This window comes from Epinephelus lanceolatus, chromosome 22 (assembly GCF_041903045.1).
Source record: "Epinephelus lanceolatus isolate andai-2023 chromosome 22, ASM4190304v1, whole genome shotgun sequence".
Lineage (NCBI taxonomy): Eukaryota > Metazoa > Chordata > Actinopteri > Perciformes > Serranidae > Epinephelus > Epinephelus lanceolatus.
The window spans coordinates 1,432,648-1,455,767 of record NC_135755.1 but is presented as its reverse complement, the minus strand read 5'-3'; the positions used below and the strand labels follow the sequence as shown (position 1 = coordinate 1,455,767).

General features: G+C 39.7%; 2 protein-coding genes across 4 annotated transcripts in view; one reads left to right on the top strand and one right to left on the bottom strand.

Moving 5' to 3' along the window:
- LOC117272643 (fibrinogen alpha chain) overlaps positions 1 to 8,008 on the top strand; it is a 9,948-nt gene extending 1,940 nt beyond the window's left edge. For 2 of the 3 annotated variants that reach the window (XM_033651627.2, XM_033651628.2), the window contains 4 exons: positions 502 to 623; positions 2,544 to 2,727; positions 2,816 to 2,961; positions 3,434 to 8,008. In XM_033651627.2, coding sequence (XP_033507518.2) covers positions 502 to 623; positions 2,544 to 2,727; positions 2,816 to 2,961; positions 3,434 to 3,754 — 773 coding nt within the window. In that variant the 3' untranslated portion in view covers positions 3,755 to 8,008. The remainder of the gene's footprint in view (positions 1 to 501; positions 624 to 2,543; positions 2,728 to 2,815; positions 2,962 to 3,433) is intronic. The other variant, XM_033651629.2, reaches the window with a different exon arrangement.
- Positions 7,419 to 23,120, bottom strand: fgb (fibrinogen beta chain). The gene is made up of 13 exons (XM_078164171.1): positions 22,894 to 23,120; positions 21,729 to 21,758; positions 21,539 to 21,636; positions 17,765 to 17,864; positions 17,344 to 17,412; positions 17,037 to 17,151; positions 15,433 to 15,539; positions 15,092 to 15,206; positions 13,738 to 13,857; positions 13,504 to 13,626; positions 13,250 to 13,344; positions 8,146 to 8,336; positions 7,419 to 8,048 (listed from the first exon to the last, which is right to left on the bottom strand). The coding sequence occupies exons 1-13, from the start codon at positions 22,972 to 22,974 to the stop codon at positions 7,817 to 7,819; spliced, it is 1,476 nt and encodes a 491-aa protein (XP_078020297.1). The 5' UTR covers positions 22,975 to 23,120; the 3' UTR covers positions 7,419 to 7,816.

Below are 23,120 nucleotides of genomic sequence, written 5' to 3'. Positions count from 1 at the left end.
TGAATGTTGTAGTTCTGTTATAAATGTGAGACACATAATTAAATCTAAATATTTGTCATATTTTCAAACACACTACAACAAATTGTCACCTACAGTTTATATTTTCAATCAGTTTGTACACTGTGTAAATATCCATCGTATACACGTATGAGCACTTAACTTTGCTCCGCCTGAGGGTCCAGCTTTGAGTTCATGGAGGTTCATTATTCTTGATAACAGTGACTATTCCTCTGAGGAATGACATAAAATAAAAATCACAAGTAGAAGACAGTCATATTTTAATTTGAGGAAACCATCAAAGATTTTTTAGCCCTGAGCTTCAAACTTGCATTCATGTTGGATTCAATTTGCCGTGTTAGAAATCCTCACGATGGATCTTTGTCCTCTTACAACACATTTTATCTGTGACGTCGTGTCTGATTCAGAGCTCAGTTGAAGGTGAACTAACCACAGTGCGTTTTGTTTGTTTGTTTGTTTGTTTGTTTGTTTGTTTTTCTGCAGTTTGTATAAGGCTGAAGCAGCAGAATCAAGATGGCCGACAGTCCTACAGTCAGTCCCAGACATACATGAAGCAACACTGTCGAGGGACGTCAGGCGTCACCCTGTGTTCAGACGATGACTGGGTGAGAAACACACGAGCACAGTTTTGTAAAAATGTAATTTCAGAATATGTGAAGGAGCATTTTCACACCACAACAGCAAATGAATGAATTAACTCACAGTATCATCTTGTGATTCAGTGTTTTATAGCCATGCTGCACGTCAGGCTTCCCTCTTAGATAAACCTCAGTGCATCACTTCTGACTTGAGTACAGAGCTCAGTTTGCGTAGACAACTTTGCTTCTGGATATTTTAGTTCAAGGTAAGAGTCCAAAAAACTCTACTCTCTGGTTTTAAAGCCTGTGATTTGGAATTCTGGTCGTCGCCATTGTAGATTTCTGAAGCCAAAAGTGACCGTTTTTGGACGAGAGGGAAGAGCTAACCCTAATGCTAGCTGCTAGCTTGGTTAGCACTGTGTATTATTACAATAATGGTTAACTGGGATACCAATGCTAAATTTTGCTCGCAGAAACGAGGCTCAAAACCATTAAACCCAAATGTACTTGCCAAAAAAAAAGAGGAATCAGCCAAATGCTGATTGAGTCACCCACGTGTCACTCAAAGCAGCCACGCCCTTAATGTACATAACATTAAGAACATTTTAATGGATGAGCTATAAATTCACTCTCCTGGTTGTCAGGTACGGGGAAATCAGCTATAGAGACCAAAACTGATTTCATGCCTCCGTGCCAATGATAGCTGTGGTCTGAGGCATTATGTTTTGGGGTTGTCCATCTGTCCCATGCTCGTGACCATGATATCCCAGGAACACCCTGACAGAATGTCTTGAAATTTGGCACTAACCTCCACTGGACCTAATGATGACCTGATTCAATTTTGGTGGTTAAAGGTTAGAGGTCAGTGTGACCTCGCATTTGTCTCATTCTCGTGACCACAATATATCATGAAGGCCTCAAGGAAAATTCATCAAATTTGGCACAAACGTCCACTCGGACTGGACGATGAACTGATTTTGGAGGTCAGAGGTCTCCGTGTCTCATTCTCGAGAACACAATATCTCAAGAACACTTTGAGGGAATTTGTCCAAATTTGGCTCAAACATCCACATGGTCTTAACGATGAACTTATTGTATTTTGGTGTTCAAAGGTTAAGGTCAGAGTGGCCTCACATTCGTCTCACTCTTGAGACTGCGATATCTCATGAAGGCCTCAAAGAAAATTCATCAAATTTGGCACAAACGTCCACTCGGACTGGACGATGAACTGATTTTGGTGGTCAGAGGTCTCCGTGTCTCATTCTCATAAACACAATGTCTCAAAAACTTCTTAAGGGAAATTCCTCAAATTTAGGGCTCATTAATGAATTGATAAAATGTTGTTGGTCAAAGGTAAGTGTGACCTTACGTCTAACTCATTCTCGAGAACGCAATATCTCAAGAACACCTTGAGGGAATTTGTCCAAATTTGGCTCAAACATCTTAACAATGAACTTATTGTATTTTGGTGTTCAAAGGTCAAGGTCAGAGTGGCCTCACATTTGTCTCACTCTTGAGACTGCGATATCTCAGGAAGGCTTCACGGGAATTTCATCGAATTTGGCACAAACGTCCACTTGGACTCAGCGATAACCTGATTTTGGTGGTCGAAGGTCTCTGTGACCTTGATTCGGTCCTGTTCTTGGGAATGCTATATCTCAGATCGTCTTGAGGGAATTTGTTAAAATGTGGCCCAAACATTCGCTTGGACTCAACTATGAACTGATTTGATTTTGGTGGTCGAAGGTCAAAGGTCAGTGTGACCTCATAACACATGTTTTTGGCACTTGAGCGTAGGCTTCACTTCTCAGCCCTGAAGGTTGCAGGATCAACTTCTAATGCGGCCGACGTTTAGCACAAAGTCACCGTCGCCAAGCCCGACATTGTTCTCCTAACCTGCTGAACGCTCTCAGATACAGCAGTAAACCCTCGTGCTCTTCTTCAAAGGTTTCTAAATGCCCCTCTGGCTGCAGACTCCAGGGTCTGATCTCGCAACTGGGGAGCAAGGTGGAGAGGAGACTGAGGATGGTGTGTAAGACAGCAAAGATGTACGAAGACATGTCTGAGAAGTCCATGACGGTGACGACACGCATCTACAACTACAACCGGAGAGTCATCGTCAACAGATACAGTGAGACTGTTTGTTTTTGTGTTCTGGACTAAATACAGACAGGATGATTGAAGTAATGGCGGTTGACTAACACTGTGTTTGTCTCCAGTGTCAGAGCTGAAGTTCGTGGAAAACGCCGATGGATTGACCAGGAACCTTACGTTGCTACGGAAACGGTCATCCCAGCTGTCGCTACAACTAGAGGAGCTCCGCGGCAACGTCCAGAAACAACTGGAGGACTTGTATCGAGCAGAGGTGAGATGTGACGAGAGATTGTTATACGGAGCGTTTCAGCTCATCGTTTTGGTTTTATGGCAACTGTGCTGTTTTTGTTTCGTCTCACTGCTGCACTACCTGACAGCTAACAGACACAGTTAGCAGACAGACACAGGTACCAACCAGCTGGTGAAGACAGTGGAGAATGTATGTGCTATAGACACAGATATTTCCTTCAGGAGGTGGTGGAGACCAGAAAAGGAGCTAACAGAGAGAATATTGGACTGACGTTCATCAGGTGACACAAAGACTCCTGATGAATTATCATTCTGCTCTGTAACTGCTGGATGTGGAAAAACCAACTGTTTGCTAATATGAGAATATCATGCATCCCTAATCAAATCAGACTTAATGTTTGATACCACACATACTGAATATCTTATAACAACATGAGTCTGCCACATGTCCTCTTTAGGGGAATACTGATATGTATGTTGTCTTGTGTCACCAGGTGGACATTGACATGAAGCTGCGAGCCTGCTCTGGATCCTGCCGGTCAGTGTCACTGTTCAGCGTCGATCATCTCGGCTATCAGTCGCTTCAAGCTGACATGGAGCAGATGGACAAGCAGACAAAGAAGTCCGCTACGCCTCCTGAAGACGTCCCACACGTCAAGCTGCAGCCTGTAGACGTCGGCCCGGAGCCGTCGGCAGAGTATAAGACCATCCCAACCGTCCAGAGGGAACTGTTGACCCAGTTTGAGGACATCGGACAGACCCAGGTTGTTCTGGAGGAGCTGCTGGAGGCGGTTGATCCTGCAAAGCTGGAGTGAAAGGGCTCCACGAAGGCAGGTTTGATAGATCACAGTGGAAGTGAAGAGTGGGTGTTTCTGTTTCTTTTCAGCAGCGCTTTGTAACTCGGTTTGGAGAGGGCCTTTTCCAATAAATACAATCACTGTTTTTATTTCTGCTTATTTATAACGCTGCGCTCTCTTGTGCACGGTAAAAGTACGCTTGTCCAGACATGCATGAAGACGGAATCTTTGCCTGATGAAGCTGCGGCATAACAGTTGTGTAACGAGTTAAAAAAACTTTTATATAAACTTATGAATATGGGCACAGGTAAAAATAAAGTTAACTCAGGCGGCAGCCGGTAAGAACAAAATTGAAAAAAAATTCATGGAGAAATCGGGTTGTGCGGTATTTTTAACATCTAAATCTAGGACTGCAATAAAAAAAAAAAAAATTTCCGATTAATCAGTTGAGTGTTATTTTCTTGATTAATCGATTAGTTGTTTGGTCTATAGATGTAAGAAAATGGTGGAAAATGTTTCCAGTGTTTCCCAGAACCCCAAATATTTTCACTTTACTGTCACAGAGGAGGAAAGAAAGCAGAAAATAATCACATCTAAGAAGGCAGAATCAGAGAATTTTGACTTTTTTTAATTACTCAGACCCGCTAATTGATTATTAAGTCAGTTGGCAGTTAATTTAATAGCTAACAAATATGTAATTAATCACTTCAATCAGCTGATATTATCAAGCCTCATCAGATGGTCGGATTTTTTTTTTAATGTGAAAGCCTAAAAACTTTGACCCCTAAATTCACATTCAGCCTGATAACAGGGCGTCACTGATCCCACAGTGATGAAGGCTAGCTTCTCGCTGGTACGTCGAAATGGATGGCATGAAGGCAAAAACAGCCATTGGTGAAAACCACATTGTGGACAATACAATGTTGAAGGTTAAGTTGGTTGTTTGGGAAAAATTTAGTGCAAGAACAACATCGTCAGTAGCCTTACTGCTTGTAACAAGTGTCAAAAAGGATTAGCCACAAGCTAATCGTTGGCTAATCATTGCTGCAGAAACACATCGAAAACAGGTTGAGGTAGATCTGGAATGCAAGGGGTTTTTTTGTTTTGTTTTTTTGCTAGGATGGCAAAGGCACGACTCACCTTGCCCTGTCTTATTCTGCCTCTGATTGGCTTGCCCTGACGTTCTTAAGGCCAAAACACACCAGCTGCGAATTCCCATGTTATTTTCTATGTACAGCCCCACACCGGCAACAGCCACTTGTGCATTGGACTTTCCCCCACTCGCCTCCTGCATGTACATACCAGCTCCCGTAGCGGCTCTGTTTCTCTGCTCCTATAGCAGCTCGACTCCTCTCCTCACCATGGATGCATAAAGTGAACTGACATGACGCGTCACACTGCGGCAGCGTTGGTTTGTTTTCAGCTTTACCCTCACACTAAAGGTCCTGACACACCAAGCCGACAGTTGGCAGTCGACCAAAGTCAGGCCGTCGGTGAGCGTCTGTCGGCCTAGTTTTTGCGGTGTGTCCAGCACTGTCGGCACTTTGGCGTTGGCGGCTTTTCGGCCAATTGAGCATGTTGAATCGGCGGCGGAGCTTGCCGGTGAGAGAGATCACTCTGATTGGCTGTTCAGGTTTTATTTCCTCGCCCCTGTAGCGAGTGAATCTGCCTGTAGTGAAACCGGGGCTAACCGGTGCTTCCTCCTCAGGCTCCACTTCACTCAGCTGCCCCACAGACCCGCTGCTTCTTCACACTTTAACCTGAATAACAAACCGGAGCTAGCTGGGAGCGGCTAGCGGAGCGTTAGCCGCAGCATGACCGGAGGGAAGCACAGCCAGTTAGCCTCCGCTAGTCTCTGAGCTAGCCCCGGCTCTCCGTTTGGATCCAACCGGAGCACCGAGCCCTGGTTTGTTATTCAGGTTAAAGTGGGAAGAAGCAGCGGGTTTATCGGGCAGCTGAGTGAAGTGGAGCCTGTGGAGGAAACACCGGGACCGTCTGGATGTAATAGTCCGTGTAGTGTGTTCAAATGCAACTGACACAGGGCGACGTGAGGCGATGTAGACGACACAACAGTTGGCTTTCGTCGCCACTAGTTCTTAGATGTCGGTTTGGTGTGTCCACACCTATAGCATTCTCATTCGTCTTGTCCAGATTTGACTTGGAGATAATTGCGGGTCACTTCTGGTGCTGAGCCTACGTTGATGAATCTGAAGTAACCCTTTATAACACAGTAACACAAACACACTAACTGATGGAGGCAGCAGTCGACCAGCAGCTCCTGTGTGCAGCTGTCTTAAATCACTGGTTTTCTAAATGGGGTCTGGTGTCTTTGACGAGAGCATAGATGGGGAACTGGAGCTGTGATGGCTGCCCTGTGGGGACAGGCTGTGTGGTGGAAAGGTGACACTGTTAGAATATTCTTGAGGTTATGTACACTTCAACTGATATTGATTTTTTTTTAGGTGGCTAAAATATATTTTGTTGTTGTCCGTCTCCTCAGCTGTAAGTTGCTTCGCTTACATGTCAGACTCCAGGCTGCTGCTCCAAACTTGAGTCTTACTGACCGCCATCTACTGTTTTAGTGATGGGATTTCTCGTTCACTTGTGAGAGCCGGTTCAAAGATGCAGTTCGTTCGGTTTTTTTTTGTTTTTTGTGTGTGTGTGTGTGTGTGTGTGTGTGTGTGTGTGGTGGGGGGCTGTTAGTGGGTTCAACGACGAATCACATTGGTGATTTATCGCATCACGTGATCTGGGTATCGTAACGTGGACCCAGAATAGACTCCGCAGATGTAAAGTTTGGTGTAGCTATAGCAACGCCCTTTATAAACAACAAGTAAGGGTTTTTTTTGGGGAGTTTTTCCTTATCCGCTGCGAGGGTCATAAGGACAGAGGGATGTCGTATGCTGTAAAGCCCTGTGAGGCAAATTGTGATTTGTGATATTGGGCTTTATAAATAAAATTGATTGATTGATTGAAGTAGTGATGTGGCGTTCGCGAATGAGCCGAGTCTTTGAACTGGCTCTTTGAAGTGAACGAGTGAGCAGCTGCACTGTCTTTCCCCCTCACAAACTACTCTCTCTCAACTTGTTCCGCATCAAATGATCTGAAATGAATGGATACAGAGTCAATTAAAGTAAAAATCAAAGAAATTAGGAACTGGCTCGTTCACTCTAAAGAGCTGGTTCAGTTGTTCGCTAACGTCACATCACTATACTGTATGACTGTCAGCATGTATTCAGCACAGAATGTTCTGGTTCTGCAAGTTGGCAAAGCTCTCATCACCTCTGTTCACAAACTAGACACATTTAATATCAATGCATGGAGAACACACTCCTCTTTTTTCCTCTGTCACATTATTTATGTCTCCGTCTCCACAGTTAGACACAGACACAGTTCCTTTCAGTACACTGTACAGTCATTTCTGTAAATATGTAACTCATCCTGTGCTTCGTATGTTCACACATCAGATAATAAAAGACACTTGTGCACCATTCTGTTTCCTCTGCTCACTCTTATTATACTTGTGTTGAGTTCTTGTCTTGAAACCAAATGTGTATCTTTGCATTTTCCTCCATGATGTGTTTTATTTTCAGTTTCCTGTCCAGCTGGGATGTAAAGGAATGATGGTGGTGAGTACATTTTGTGAGTGTGCAGTGAAATAAGAACCAGAGCAGGCAGAGAATATGTTGCTCAATGTGTTTATTGAGTAGCGGAGGACAGTTGACAGCAACTTGTCCTAGTGCACACTGAAGACGTCACACATAACGAGAGAGGACAGCTCACAGCACATTCACTCACAACAACAACCATGTTTCTCTTCATCTTTTTATCTGACATGTTATTATTTCACTTTGTTTCTAAGCTTAATGCTGCATGTTCATTTATTACTGGTCGTTTTCAGCACACGTCTGGTTTCAGTTGTGTGTGAACGTGAGTGTGTGTCCATCAACATAACAGCTACTGCTAAAATAAAGGACACACTTGAGTACCAGTTGAATGTTACACAGACACACCACACTCTGGAGTCTTTTATTTTGGCAGTTTCCTGTACGTGTCATGTGTCGACGCACTGCGGCACGATTATCTGGAGGCAAAGAACGGCCTGATCTTCATGCTGATGGCCTTCAGGGAATACCAGCTCCCCTTCCAGTTCATCCACACCACGCCGTCGTCTGTGCCGTGCTTGGCCATGTGGCGCGTGTAGGCTCCGCCTATGTAGTAACGGCCGTTGGGATTGGCTGAGTGGCAGCGGTTGTACCACCAGCCCCCTCCGTCCTCTCTGGCGCACTGTTTGGAAGGATCCCCGGGGAGCCTGGTTCATGGACACAGGGACAGAGAAAGGTGAGTGTGTCTCTTTGTGTAGTGTGCTATTCTAATCCTGTGGATGTCTCCCACAACAGGACACTCACCAGTTGTCGTTGTCTCTGTCGTAGGTGCTGAACATCATGCCGTTGTGAATGGTCATCGTGCGGTTTTCACCAAACAGTTCTGTGGATCCCTCCAGGAAACCGTTGCCAGCAGTGCCACTGTAACCATCGACCGCCAGCACGAAGTTGGAGGTCTCTGATTGGATGGTGAACTGCTGATATTGGGCGTGGACCTACATGATGGACAAAAACATCTGAGTATGAATAAACTGAGACATCTGATATTTGAAAATGTTTATTACGGATTGTATCTCCATCTTCACAAGCAACAACACCAAAAGATTCAGAATCAGAATCAGAATTCACTTCTACGTTTAAATATGTTGACTTTGGACATTTTTTATTTTTTGAGACATAAAATACTATGATTTTTGTCTGACTTGACTTTTTATTACCATACTTTAGTTTGACTTTTCACAGAAATTTTTCATGACATACTACACTATGTTTTTTGCGTCATACTATACTGTGACTTTTTTGTCCGTTGTTTCGACATACTATACTACGACGTTTTTGAAAGTTTTTTTGACATACTATACTATGACTTTTTTTTCAGTTTTTGTACATATAAAAATAGGACGTTTTACAACATACTATACTATCACATTTATTTCAGTTATTTCGACATACGATACTATGACGTTTTTGAAAGCTTTTTCGACATACTATACTATGACGTTTTTCGACATACGATACTATGACGTTTTTCGACATATTATACTATGACATTTTTTGACATACGATACTATGACGTTTTTGAAAGTTTTTTCGACATACTCTACTATGACGTTTTTCGACATACTATTCTGTGATGTTTTTGAGAGTTTTTTTTCGACATACTATACTATGACTTTTTTCAAAGTTTTTTCGACATACTATACTTTGACGTTTTTCGACATACTATACTATGACGTTTTTTGACATACGATACTATGACGTTTTTCGACATATTATACTATGATGTTTTTTGACATACGATACTATGACGTTTTTCGACATACTATACTATGACGTTTTTTGACATACGATACTATGACGTTTTTCGACATATTATACTATGACGTTTTTTGACATACGATACTATGACGTTTTTGAAAGTTTTTTCGACATACTCTACTATGACGTTTTTCGACATACTATTCTGTGACGTTTTTGAGGTTTTTTTCGACATACTATACTATGACTTTTTTCAAAGTTTTTTCGACATACTCTACTTTGACGTTTTTCGACATACTATTTTGTGACATTTTTTGTGTCATACTATACTGTGACTTTTTTGTCCGTTGTTTCGACATGCTATACTATGACGTTTTTGAAACATTTTTTGACATACGATACTATGACGTTTTTCGACATACTATACTATGACGTTTTTTGACATACGATACTATGACGTTTTTCGACATACTATACTATGACGTTTTTTGACATACGATACTATGACGTTTTTCGACATATAATACTATGACGTTTTTTGACATACGATACTATGACGTTTTTGAAAGTTTTTTCGACATACTCTACTATGACGTTTTTCGACATACTATTCTGTGACGTTTTTGAGGTTTTTTTCGACATACTATACTATGACTTTTTTCAAAGTTTTTTCGACATACTCTACTTTGACGTTTTTCGACATACTATTTTGTGACGTTTTTTGTGTCATACTATACTGTGACTTTTTTGTCCGTTGTTTCGACATGCTATACTATGACGTTTTTGAAACATTTTTTGACATACGATACTATGACGTTTTTGAAAGTTTTTTCGACATACTCTACTATGACTTTTTTTGACATACTATTCTGTGACGTTTTTGAGAGGTTTTTTTCAACATACTATACTATGACTTTTTTCAAAGTTTTTTCGACATACTATACTATGTTGTTTTGAAAGTTTTTTCGACATACTCTACTATGACATTTTTTGACATACTATTCTGTGACGTTTTTGAGAGGTTTTTTTTGACATACTACACTATGACGTTTTTCGACATACTATTCTGTGACGTTTTTTGACATACGATACTATGACGTTTTTGAAAGTTTTTTCGACATACTCTACTATGACGTTTTTTGACATACTATACTATGACTTTTTTCAAAGTTTTTTCGACATACTATACTATGTTGTTTTGAAAGTTTTTTCGACATACTCTACTATGACGTTTTTCGACATACTATTCTGTGACGTTTTTGAGAGTTTTTTTTGACATACTACACTATGACGTTTTTCGACATACTATTCTGTGAGGTTTTTTGACATACTCTACTATGACGTTTTTCGACATACTATTCTGTGACGTTTTTGAGAGGTTTTTTTCGACATACTATACTATAACGTTTTTTGACATATTATTCTATGACGTTTTTGAGAGGTTTTTTTTCGACATACTAAACTATGGCATTTTTGACATACAATACAATGACGTTTTTGAAACTTTTTTCGAAATACTATACTATGACGTTTTTCGACATACTATTAAGTGATGTTTTTGAGAGGGTTTTTTTCGACATACTAAACTATGACGTTTTTCGACATACTATACTATGATGTTTTTCGACATACTATGACGTTTTTCGACATACCATACTATGACGTTTTTTGACATGCGATACTATGAAATTTTTGAAAGTTTTTTCGACATACTATACTATGACGTTTTTGAGAGGTTTTTTTCGACATACTAAACTATGACGTTTTTCGACATACTATACTATGACGTTTTTTGACATACTCTACTATGACGTTTTTTGACATACTATTCTATGACGTTTTTGAGAGTTTTTTTTTTCGACATACTAAACTATGGCATTTTTCGACATACAATAGTACGACGTTTTTGAACGTTTTTTTGACACTATTCTATGACGTTTTTCGACATACTATACTATGACGTTTTTGAAAATTTTTTCGACATACTATACTATGACGTTTTTGGACATACCATAGTATGACGCTTTTTGACATGCTATTCTATGACGTTTTTGAGAGTTTTTTTTTTTCCGACATACTAAACTATGGCATTTTTCGACATACAACAGTATAACGTTTTTGAACGTTTTTTCGACATACTATTCTATGACGTTTTTCGACATACTATACTCTGACGTTTTTGGACATACCATACTATGACGTTTTTTGACATACGATACTATGACGTTTTTATCAGTTTTTTTGACATACTATTCTATGACGTTTTTGAGAGGTTTTTTTTTTCGACATACTAAACTATGGCATTTTTCGACATACAATAGTACGACGTTTTTGAACGTTTTTTTGCCATACTATTCTATGACGTTTTTCGACATACTATACTATGATGTTTTTGAAAGTTTTTTCGACATACTATACTATGACGTTTTTGGACATACCATAGTATGACGCTTTTTGACATACTATTCTATGACGTTTTTGAGAGTTTTTTTTTTCCCGACATACTAAACTATGGCATTTTTCGACATACAATAGTACGACGTTTTTGAACGTTTTTTCGACATACTATTCTATGATGTTTTTCGACATACTATACTCTGACGTTTTTGGACATACCATACTATGACGTTTTTTTCATTTATTCTCGACATACCATACTATGATGTTTATTTCAGTTTTTTTCGACATACTATACTATGACGTTTTTATCAGTTTTTTAGACATACTATACTATGACGTTTTTCAACATACTACACTATGACGTTTTTTTATCAATTTTTTCAAAATACTATACTACAACGTTTTTATCAGTTTTTTTTGACATACTATGCTATGTCGTTTTACAACATACTACACTATGACGTGTTTTCATCAATTTTTCGACATACTACACTATAACGTTCATTTCAGTTTTTTCAACATACTATACTATGACGTTTTTGACATACTACTCTATGACGTGTTTTTCATCAATTTTTTCGACATACTATGACGTTCATTTCAGTTTTTTCAACATACTATACTATGACGTTTTTCGACATACTACAGTATGATGTTTTTTTTTTATCAATTTTTTCGACATACTATACTATGACGTTTATTTCAGTTTTTTGGACATACTATACTATGACGTTTTTCAACTTACTATACTATCTCGTTTATTTCAGGTTTTTCAACATATTATACTATGACATATTCCGACATACTATACTGTGACGTTTTCATCAGTTTTTTTTGACATACTATACTATAACATTTTTCAACATGCTATACTATGACATTTCAGTTTTTTCAACATACTATACTATAACGTTTATTTCAGTTTTTTTCGACATACTATACTATGACGTTTTCCGACATGCTTTACTATGACGTTTATTTCAGTCTTTTCAACATACTATACTATGACGTTTTCATTTATTCTCGACATACCATACTATGATGTTTATTTCAGTTTTTTCAACATACTATACTATGACGTTTTTCGATATGCGATACTATGACGTTTTCCGACATACTATACTATGACGTTTATTTCAGTTTTTTTCGACATACTATAGTATGACGTTTTCTGACATGCTATACTATGACTTTTTACCCCTTATTTTTTTGGACATACAATACTGCAACTTTTTTCCAAAGAAAAATGACATAGTATATTTTTATGATTATTACACACAATACTATTTCTTTTTTATGTTTTCCTGACATATAATACTACAACTTTTAAAAAAAAATCACTATATATCCTGTGACCTTTCATGAAAGTTCAATTTTGTTATGACAATACTTTTTTTTAATGAACTTATTTAAGACAATAGTTATGGCATTCTTTACTGCATTACTCTTTTATATAGCAATTTTATGGCATGCAATACTATGGTCTTTTTATGAATTTTTACATTCTATACTATGACATTTTTGACAGTTTTTTCGATACTGAGGGATGCCATATGCTGTGAAGCCCTCTGAGGCAAATTATGACTTGTGATATTGGGCTTGTTGAATAAAATTGAATAGACAGTTGAATTTGATTGAGAATGTTTTGAATTTTGCTCCAAAAATGAATTAATTTATTATCAAAATTGTTGCAGATTAATTTTCTGTCAATGACCTCTTCATTTCTGCAGTAATTTTTTTAAGGACTCACCTTGGCTCCTGTCCAGTCCTCCATCTCAATGAGAACCTCAGTGGGGCCCATCTTGGTCAATTGACTAATACGGTCATTGCCAAGCCAGTATTCACCTGTCACATGACGAAGGAGAACGGTACGGTCATCAACCACAGATTATAGGAATAATGGTGGATATGAAAATACAGGTTACTAATTAAATAAATGCTAAAGCTTGGATGAGAAAATAATTTTCACCCATTGAAAGTAAGTTCATATTTTGAAAGTCTTACCGGGAGTCTCACAGTGACCCTTGCCAACATCAAATGCAATGTTGCCAAAACCGCGGCGATATTCGTCCCAGCGGCGGCCAAAGTCAACACTGCCATCGAGCCTGTTCTGGATGAGAAGCCATCCTGAAAAAATAAAAGAAGTTACTACTGAAATATCCAAAGTATAAACATTAAAAACAAACTAAATAATCAAAAAGAAAATGAACAGATGACCTAAGTGAGTTATACTCTCACCTCCATTCTGGGACGTCTGATCACAGAAGACCTTGTATGGAGGGTAGAAGGAGTCGGGCTGGATCATGTACATCTGGGAGTCTTTTCCTCCACGGCGGAAGATGTCTTCACACTCCTTACCTGAATCACAGAGACGAACGGTTGATATAGAAAAACTTCTGTACAAGACCTGTTTGATCTGTTTCTACCATTTCTGTATATATGACACATATTTCTTATTTTACTTTAATTTTTTTTTACCAATACACCAAAGCAAATTCCTTGTAGGTGAAACCCTACATGGCAATAAACCAAATTCTGATTCTGAAATGGCTTGTCTGTTTATTCGTCTGCCCAATACTTTGATCCAAGACAAGGTAACTCCAGACGGCCATCAAATTTGGCATATCCAAATCAGCCAACGCATCGAAACCAGTGGCAGGTTAAGTAAATAATATTGATCATCTTGTTACAATGCAATGTTATGCTGGGGAACCTTGGGTCCTGACATTCATTTGGATGCAACTTGACATGCACCACCATTGTAGACCAAGTATCCACCCCCATGGCAATCGCAGTCCCCGATGGCTGCACTGCACAGGAATGACTTGAGTAAGGTGACAAAGAGCTTAATGCCTCGACCAGACCTCCAAGTTCCCCAGACCCAAATCTGACCAAGCACTCATGAGACGAGGTACCGCGACCCACAGTGGAGCCTCCTTGGATCGGACATGGCTCTGACATATCAAGGCATGGCCACAGGACCTTTGGGGGGTGTCCTGTGGTGTCTGGCACCGGGGAGTTGGTGGGATATCCTTTGAGACCTGTCGGTTGGGACGTGGGGTATCAGCACATCCCATGAATAGTCAATCAGATTGGAATTTGGGGAACTCGGAGGCTAGGTTGGTGTTTTGAGTTCTTTGTCACATCCCTTTGGCCACTCAGGAGCAGTTTTTGTAGTGTGGCATGATGCGTTGTCCTACTGGGGGTGGGTTGCTGTTACCATGAGGGGGTATTCTTGATCTGCAACAGTGTCTGGGTGGGTGGAGCGTATCAGGTGGCATCCATGTGAATTCCAGGACCCAAGTTTTCCCCTCAGAAGATTGAATTGTAACAACATGATCAACGTGATTCACTTCACCTGGCAGTGGTTTTAAGGTTTTGGCTGATACATATATATGTAGAGATATTCAGGACCCACATAGGATGAATTTTCACATTTTTGGGAAACCCCTGTGACCTTTTCTTTAGCGTCACCATCGGGTCAAATTAACAACTTCTCACACGAGTAAAGTTACCACACATTTCTTAACATTCTTGCTCCCTGGAGGATAAAAGTAAGTCCAACACTTTCACTTTGTGGAACCGCACTTACCAGACACCACCGGTATGGGACATTTGGACTTGCATGGCTCCTTGCACTCCTCCCTCTGGGCCTGGATGGCCTTCTCCAGCTTCTGGATCTTTAGCTTGATCTTGTCCAGAACCCCCTGCAGCCACACGTCACAGTGTACATTACGTTACTACATACTGAGATCTGTCCATTACCTCTTCTTTTCAGGTATGTTTCTGAAATAGATTTAAGCTCTATTTTTTTCCAAGATTATTCTTTACTTACAGTTTCAAATAGAAACATTATTTAAAGATTAGATTGGGTTAATTGTTTTATATGTACTGGCTGTTTTCTCTTTTGGACTCGTGTCAGTTCTTATTTACCTGTAGCACTCTGATGTTGGAGGGGAAAAAAGTGTCCACCGTCTCCTTGATGTAGGCGTGTTGCTCCTCCACTCGATCAGTGTAATCACCGACCACCCTGTTGTTGTCTGAGAGGATCAAGAGAGGCAGAGAAAAATGTTAGAGGAGGAACTTTTGTTTCAAAATGACAAAACGGTGTTGCCAAAAATTTAAAGCTAGTCTGCGACACAGATTTGGGACTAAGTCTGGGTGACTACCATCTGTTGAAGTGGCATATGATGTCCATCGTAAACCAATAATGGCTATGTGCCCCATGAAGCAATTTAATGTAAATTAATTCACATCATTTAACATAATCTATAATTATTACTAATAATTATTAATGATTTCTCCTGACAGCCCTTTTGATACTTTAATTGGAGGCCTGTTATGAGGTCAGGTCCCAACAAGGTGTTCTTGAGATATTGTGTTCATGAGAATGGGACGGACAACCTGCAAACATAATGCCTCCAGCTGCAGCTACTGCTGCTCAGAGGCATAAAAAGATGTCTTGATTTCATTGTTTAACCTCTCTAACTCCGCCAGGACGCCGACGTCCTCGCTCCCCCCCTCCTCTGTTAAATGGTATCTCCCAGGCGCACTACGTCATCAAACCATGTGATGTTTGGTATTGCCGGATTCAGGAATTTATTATGTATTTGGCACCAGAGCAGCCTAAACACACAAAGTCCAAAATCACGATGAGTGGTGACAAGTCATGTCATGCCGTTTTTCGACGGGAAAAGTTAAAGGCTTACTCGCGATCTTATGTGGAGCTGTTAGCGGGGACTTAGCTGGTTTATAAAAGGTAAGAGTCTCACTCCTACCACTATTTTTGGCTGAGATATACCGTCTAGAAAGTGGGATCATAACTTTCAGGTTTCATATGGCTTTATTTGGTGATATTTTATGGTGTTTCTGTGTCATAAACAACATCAGCTATCATAATCACACCTGATTTCAATAAGGTACAATGTTTGAAGCTGGCTGAGTGTTGTTTGATCACTGATAGTACTGTTTTGAAGCACAGTGACCCACTTGTCATTTGGAGCTCCGCCTGGATCTTTTCATGGTAAAAACACTGTAGAATGGTCATACTTTGAGCAGTCTTCTTCAAATTTGAAACAAGTGTTCATTGATAGTGTGCCTACAGCCCCACAGTGTCATTTACCTGCTCAGATGAAGCCACAGACAGTTATTCATCCTGAAAATCATTTTTTATTTTATTTTACGCAAAATCTTCAATTTTTTACCAACTTCAGAGGCCCATTACTCTGTCTCTGTATCACCTAGAGTGTTTCTGACACTTTCACAAGAAACTTCAGAGAGTTTTCTTTCTGGCAAGACCTCATGCATGCATGTAGTCAGAGCGGTTCAGAAGCTACTGTCATTTTAATTTGGGTATGTCATTTTAGGTGTTTTTGACACAAAATGGGGGTGGAGTGCAAGAGGTTTTAAACTGATGCTGCAGTATTTTGTGCTCATGTTTAAGCTAGTGGATCTACTTTGTACTTCATAAACCACGGTTAACCATTGTTACCTGGCTAATGTAGCCCTACAAACAAAAGTCATGAGGTGTTTCTTACTGTTGATGATTCTCTGCCTCTCCCTCAGAGAGACGGACAGGCTGTTGACGTAGTTGTAGACTGAGTTGGAGGATCGGGACAACTCATCCACCTGAGGCTTGAGTTCATTAATGCTCTGTGAACAGAAAACAGTCGATACCAATCTTTTCTCAACGATAATATGTCGAGAACGCAATCGATTAATTTCACGTGTTTAGATTTATTAGCAATTTTAATGCAAAAAAAATATCAGTTTAACCGAAATTCCAGTTTGTGATCAGTGCAGATTCTTTCATGCATCAGAAAAATGAAAATGTAGTTTAATTACCGTCTTGACGTTCTTCTCCATCTTCAGCAGAGTGGTCTTCAGCTCGCAGCCGTTGGGACACAAAACACCCTGGTGGACGGGAGAATCTGTGGTTAGTTAATTCGGGCTTCGGGGGTTAAAAGAAGGGGGAACGTGTCTGGGCACACATTGATTTCTTTTTGTTAAGGGACAAACCTCCGCAACAATAACACTGACAAAAAATAATGTTTTGACAAGATTCCATTTTTTTTAAATTCCAAAATTCTAGTTTTTGCCTGTTGATTTCATTGCATCCTGACATCAACTGAATACATCTGCAAACTCATGCTAACATTTTTGATAACGGCCTGCAGAGGAGTCGTATACATGCAGCTAGTAGCTACTGAGCTGAGACACATCAGTGGTTGCGTCTTTTGGTGACTGCGTGCTAGTGTCCTCCTACCATCTCCTCTGAGGCGTGTGTGCATCCTCCGGCATCCGGCTGCGGCTCCTTCTCCTTAACCTGTCCTGCGACCGGAGCGGGGGTGGGGCGGCCACGGTACCTGAGATGGAAAGCAGGAGACACCGACATGTCAGACACACTGAAACTCACTGTGATGTCAAAACATCTTAACAACCATTCAAGGGATTGACAAAAATTGTGTAGTCATGTTCCCCAGATGACGAATCCTTCTGACTTTTTCTCTAGCGCCACCATGAGGTGGGCTTCGACAGTTGGCTCCTACTCCTTCCACATTTTTCAACATACAAACTTCACTTAAACATTGAAACTTTCAGCTCAATTAGGACATTATTGTTTGTAGTTTTTTCATTCATATCTTTAACACTTTCTGAAATATTCAGTGTTTTTAAGGACATTTTCCACATTCAAATTTGACATAAATTCAAGGTTTTTCAAGCATCTTCAACTCCTGTCTCCTCATTCGTACCTTCCTGTAGGAACTCCATGCAAACATTAAAATGTTTCCCACCTTTTGTACATTCTGGGCTGTATTCAACTTTCAGATCCCATTTAAACTTTTTGAAATATTCAAACCTGTTGGAGCTTGGTAAAAATGCCCTCCTCAGGTTTTTACATTGGTTTGTATTGGACGAAATGTTCAACTGTCAGAGTGCAGAGAGCTTCTCTAACACTTCTCTTTAACTCGCTGTCACGCCCACAGTTTTCACTCTACATACAGTACAGGCCAAAAGTTTGGACACACCTTCTCATTCAATGCGTTTTCTTTATTTTCATGACTATTTACATTGTAGATTCTCACTGAAGGCATCAAAACTATGAATGAACACATGTGGAGTTATGTACTTAACAAAAAAAGGTGAAATAACTGAAAACATGTTTTATATTCTAGTTTCTTCAAAATAGCCACCCTTTGCTCTGATTACTGCTTTGCACACTCTTGGCATTCTCTCCATGAGCTTCAAGAGGTAGTCACCTGAAATGGTTTCCACTTCACAGGTGTGCCTTATCAGGGTTAATTAGTGGAATTTCTTGCTTTATCAATGGGGTTGGGACCATCAGTTGTGTTGTGCAGAAGTCAGGTTAATACACAGCCGACAGCCCTATTGGACAACTGTTAAAATTCATATTATGGCAAGAACCAATCAGCTAACTAAAGAAAAACAAGTGGCCATCATTACTTTAAGAAACGAAGGTCAGTCAGTCCGGAAAATTGCAAAAACTTTAAATGTGTCCCCAAGTGGAGTCGCAAAAACCATCAAGCGCTACAACCAAACTGGCACACATGAGGACCGACCCAGGTAAGGAAGACCAAGAGTCACCTCTGCTTCTGAGGATAAGTTCATCCGAGTCACCAGCCTCAGAAATGGCAAGTTAACAGCAGCTCAGATCAGAGACCAGATGAATGCCACACAGAGTTCTAGCAGCAGACCCATCTCTAGAACAACTGTTAAGAGGAGACTGCGCCAATCAGGCCTTCATGGTCAAATAGCTGCTAGGAAACCACTGCTAAGGAGAGGCAACAAGCAGAAGAGATTTGTTTGGGCCAAGAAACACAAGGAATGGACATTAGACCAGTGGAAATCTGTGCTTTGGTCTGATGAGTCCAAATTTGAGATCTTTGGTTCCAACCGCCGTGTCTTTGTGAGACGCAGAAAAGGTGAACGGATGGATTCCACATGCCTGGTTCCCACTGTGAAGCATGGAGGAGGAGGTGTGATGGTGTGGGGGTGTTTTGCTGGTGACACTGTTGGGGATTTATTCAAAATTGAAGGCACACTGAACCAGCATGGCTACCACAGCATCCTGCAGCGACATGCCATCCCATCCGGTTTGCGTTTAGTTGGACGATCATTTATTTTTCAACAGGACAATGACCCCAAACACACCTCCAGGCTGTGTAAGGGCTATTTGACCAAGAAGGAGAGTGATGGAGTGCTGCGGCAGATGACCTGGCCTCCACAGTCACCGGACCTGAACCCAATCCAGATGGTTTGGGGTGAGCTGGACCGCAGAGTGAAGGCAAAGGGGCCAACAAGTGCTAAACACCTCTGGGAACTCCTTCAAGACTGTTGGAAAACCATTTCAGGTGACTACCTCTTGAAGCTCATGGAGAGAATGCCAAGAGTGTGCAAAGCAGTAATCAGAGCAAAGGGTGGCTATTTTGAAGAAACTAGAATATAAAACATGTTTTCAGTTATTTCACCTTTTTTTGTTAAGTACATAACTCCACATGTGTTCATTCATAGTTTTGATGCCTTCAGTGAGAATCTACAATGTAAATAGTCATGAAAATAAAGAAAACGCATTGAATGAGAAGGTGTGTCCAAACTTTTGGCCTGTACTGTACATACTGTTTGGTCAAAACGGAATAAAACTTCTCTTACACATTTGGCACAGTGAGCCTGAGAGTTAAAGAAAACCCTTCTACTAACGCAGTTAACCTCAGTGTTAACTGAGACCACAAGTCTTCAAATGTTCCACAGCATTCAGACATTTATGGTCTTATTCATCATTTAAAGCCGGCACTGCAGTGTAGCGTCAGCTGTTCAACATGCAGCATTCACACACACAATTTCCTCAGAAATTGCATTCTCTAGTTAGCAAGCGTTAGCAAGCGTTAGCATGCTAACACGCCAAACTAAGACGGTGCACATGGTAAACATTAGACCTGCTAAACATCTGCATGTTAGCATTTAGCTCAAAGTTTAGCCTCACAGAGCTGCTGTGGTCTCGTTCCAGTGAGAAGTCGGATACTTCTACTCTGATTACATTGGTGGAAGGAAACCAAGGACATAAGTTAGCTACGTAGCATTTTAAGGTGTTTGTACTTGATACTTTACACGTCTACTCTTCCACATTAGTAACCCATAATGTTTTTCTTCAATAAGTCACAGTGTAGTCTGCCATTGAAAATTTCACTAAAACAATTATGCCATAGTGTGCATTAAAAATGTCGTTACTTAAAAATAAATTATTGTATATCATGCACAGAAACAAGCTCCAGTTTATAAAAGTTAAAATCTTACAATGAAATAAAAATAAATAGATAAATAAATTGTATAAAAATAATAAAATATATAATAATAAAATATAAGCATACATAAAAAATTAATATAATGTAATTTAATATTCATATTTAAAATTTTATAAATTATTATACATAACATATAATCATGTAATTATTATTACATTATAAAATTATTATTAAAGTCTTGTTATGTAACAATAAATTATTACATTCATATAATTAATAAATCATTTGATTAATAATTTGTTATTTATAAAATAAATAATAATAAAATAAATTAAAGAAATAATAAATAAAATATAAGCATAGAGAAAAAATACTGACAATATAAAATAAATAATAATAGTCATTGTTGAAGTCATAGCATAGTGTGTCATAACAAATAGTTAGTTTATTATTAGTTATGTTGAGATATTGAAATAATTACCTCATGATCCTGAGACAATGATATTAGGAAAATTATATATATATATTCTTCACCATTAAAACACTGCAAACACAGTAATGCATATAAATTAATGACCCAACACGTGAACAGGAGCCATTTTGTCACCAGTTGTTTTCAAGTTTATTCTGTCTGATTCTGTAGTTTTTTGAATGTTACTTTAGAAACAGGCTTCATGTGAGAGATCTGTGTGTTGCATTAGTTTTAATCATCACTCTGTCTTTTACTCCTGTTTCAGGTGTGTGTGTGTGTGTGTGTGTGTGTGTGTGTTTGAACATACCTTCTGCCCCCGCTGATAGGGGGTGGGGCATAGCGGTTAGGCTTGTACCTGTCCCTGCCCCTCGTCACTGGACGGTGACCACGAACATCTACAAACGCCTGCGGGAGCACGAGAGACAAAGAGACGTGATGTGGGAAAAACAAAACACCTCAAAGATGCAAATCAAACAGAAGAAACATTTTCCACTCACTGTCTTATTCTTTGCTGGTGAGCTGGTGTCCTGTGGAAGACAAAAGGAAACTGCTGTGAATATTTCTGATGGTTCAAATTAATTCTTCATCCCAAGCTTGTGTTTGACACTTAGAAGCAGAGGACACTAAATGTGACTGCATGTGTGTCCCGTACCACGTGTGTCACTGCAGGACATGTAATCTGAGTACTGATCAGATGTTGCAGGTTTTCAAAAATAAAAATAATGATTGATGTTCACTGCAGCGATGTGAGTTTTGATGTTATGTATTGCAAAAAAAAATGTTGATTTTTTAATTTTGATAAATAATAAATAATGTATTAACCTGCCGAGGACCAAGCTGTGCTCCAAATACACACACAAATTATTGCACTGGTGGATTTTGTTCTGTGAATTGATTGGATGGAAAATCGGAAACTGCCTAACAGCAAAAATGACAATAAATGGTCTTAATGGACTTTTATTTATTTTCAATGAATAATTAACTCATAGCAATGAATAAAGTGATGCGTCACAACCTCTTGCTTATATATTTTATTTCATATGTGTCATCACTGCTCTGAATCTCCTAACTTTCTGAAGTACAGACAGAAAACCTCCTGAGATGAATATCCTGTGACACTGTTAGAAAGTCAAATGAGAACAGCTTGTCCCTGATTCATTTTCAGATCCCGAGTAAATCTTTCACATTTTTCTTTGACATCTTTCAGTAATATAACATCTCATGTTTACTTTAAACACAAGTGATGTTCTTTAACAATATGATTTATGGACTGAAACGTTCCCTGAGCTTCCTCTTGCCTCACCGCTTTTGTTTCCTACATTTCTTAAGGAGAGAAATTACAGCACGTAACTGTGAAATATTCAAAGCCACAGCAGCGCTGAAAGAAGCACTCTGATTTCTTTTACTAAAGTTAAAATAGTAGCACCACAGTGTAGAAGTACTAAGTTACTTTGTAATGATAAATGTAAATATGCAAAGTGCCCAGTCGGTCTAACTGCTGCTGCAACATAAATATGATGCAGTGAAAAGTATTTCTCTCTGATGAGAGTGAAGTACGAGTACCTCAAGCGTAAATATACTTAGTTACTTAGTTTCCTTGATCACACACAAGTGGCACCATTTTAGAGACCTGACTGTAATCAACCGAGTGAACACACTCACCGTGTCATAGTCGTCATATTCCAGGTTATCCTGAGCCCAGGCGAATGTCACACACAGACACAGCAGCAGCAGCGTCCTCATGGTTCACTCTTGATAAAGTTCCTCTTCTCTGCTGTCTTCAGTGTGCCTTCACTCCTCTCTCTGTCCCTGAGGTCTGACTGCACCAGGCATTTATCCTCAGCCTCAGTGTGAGTGGGCGTCCCCCCCTCTCTCTCACACACACACAC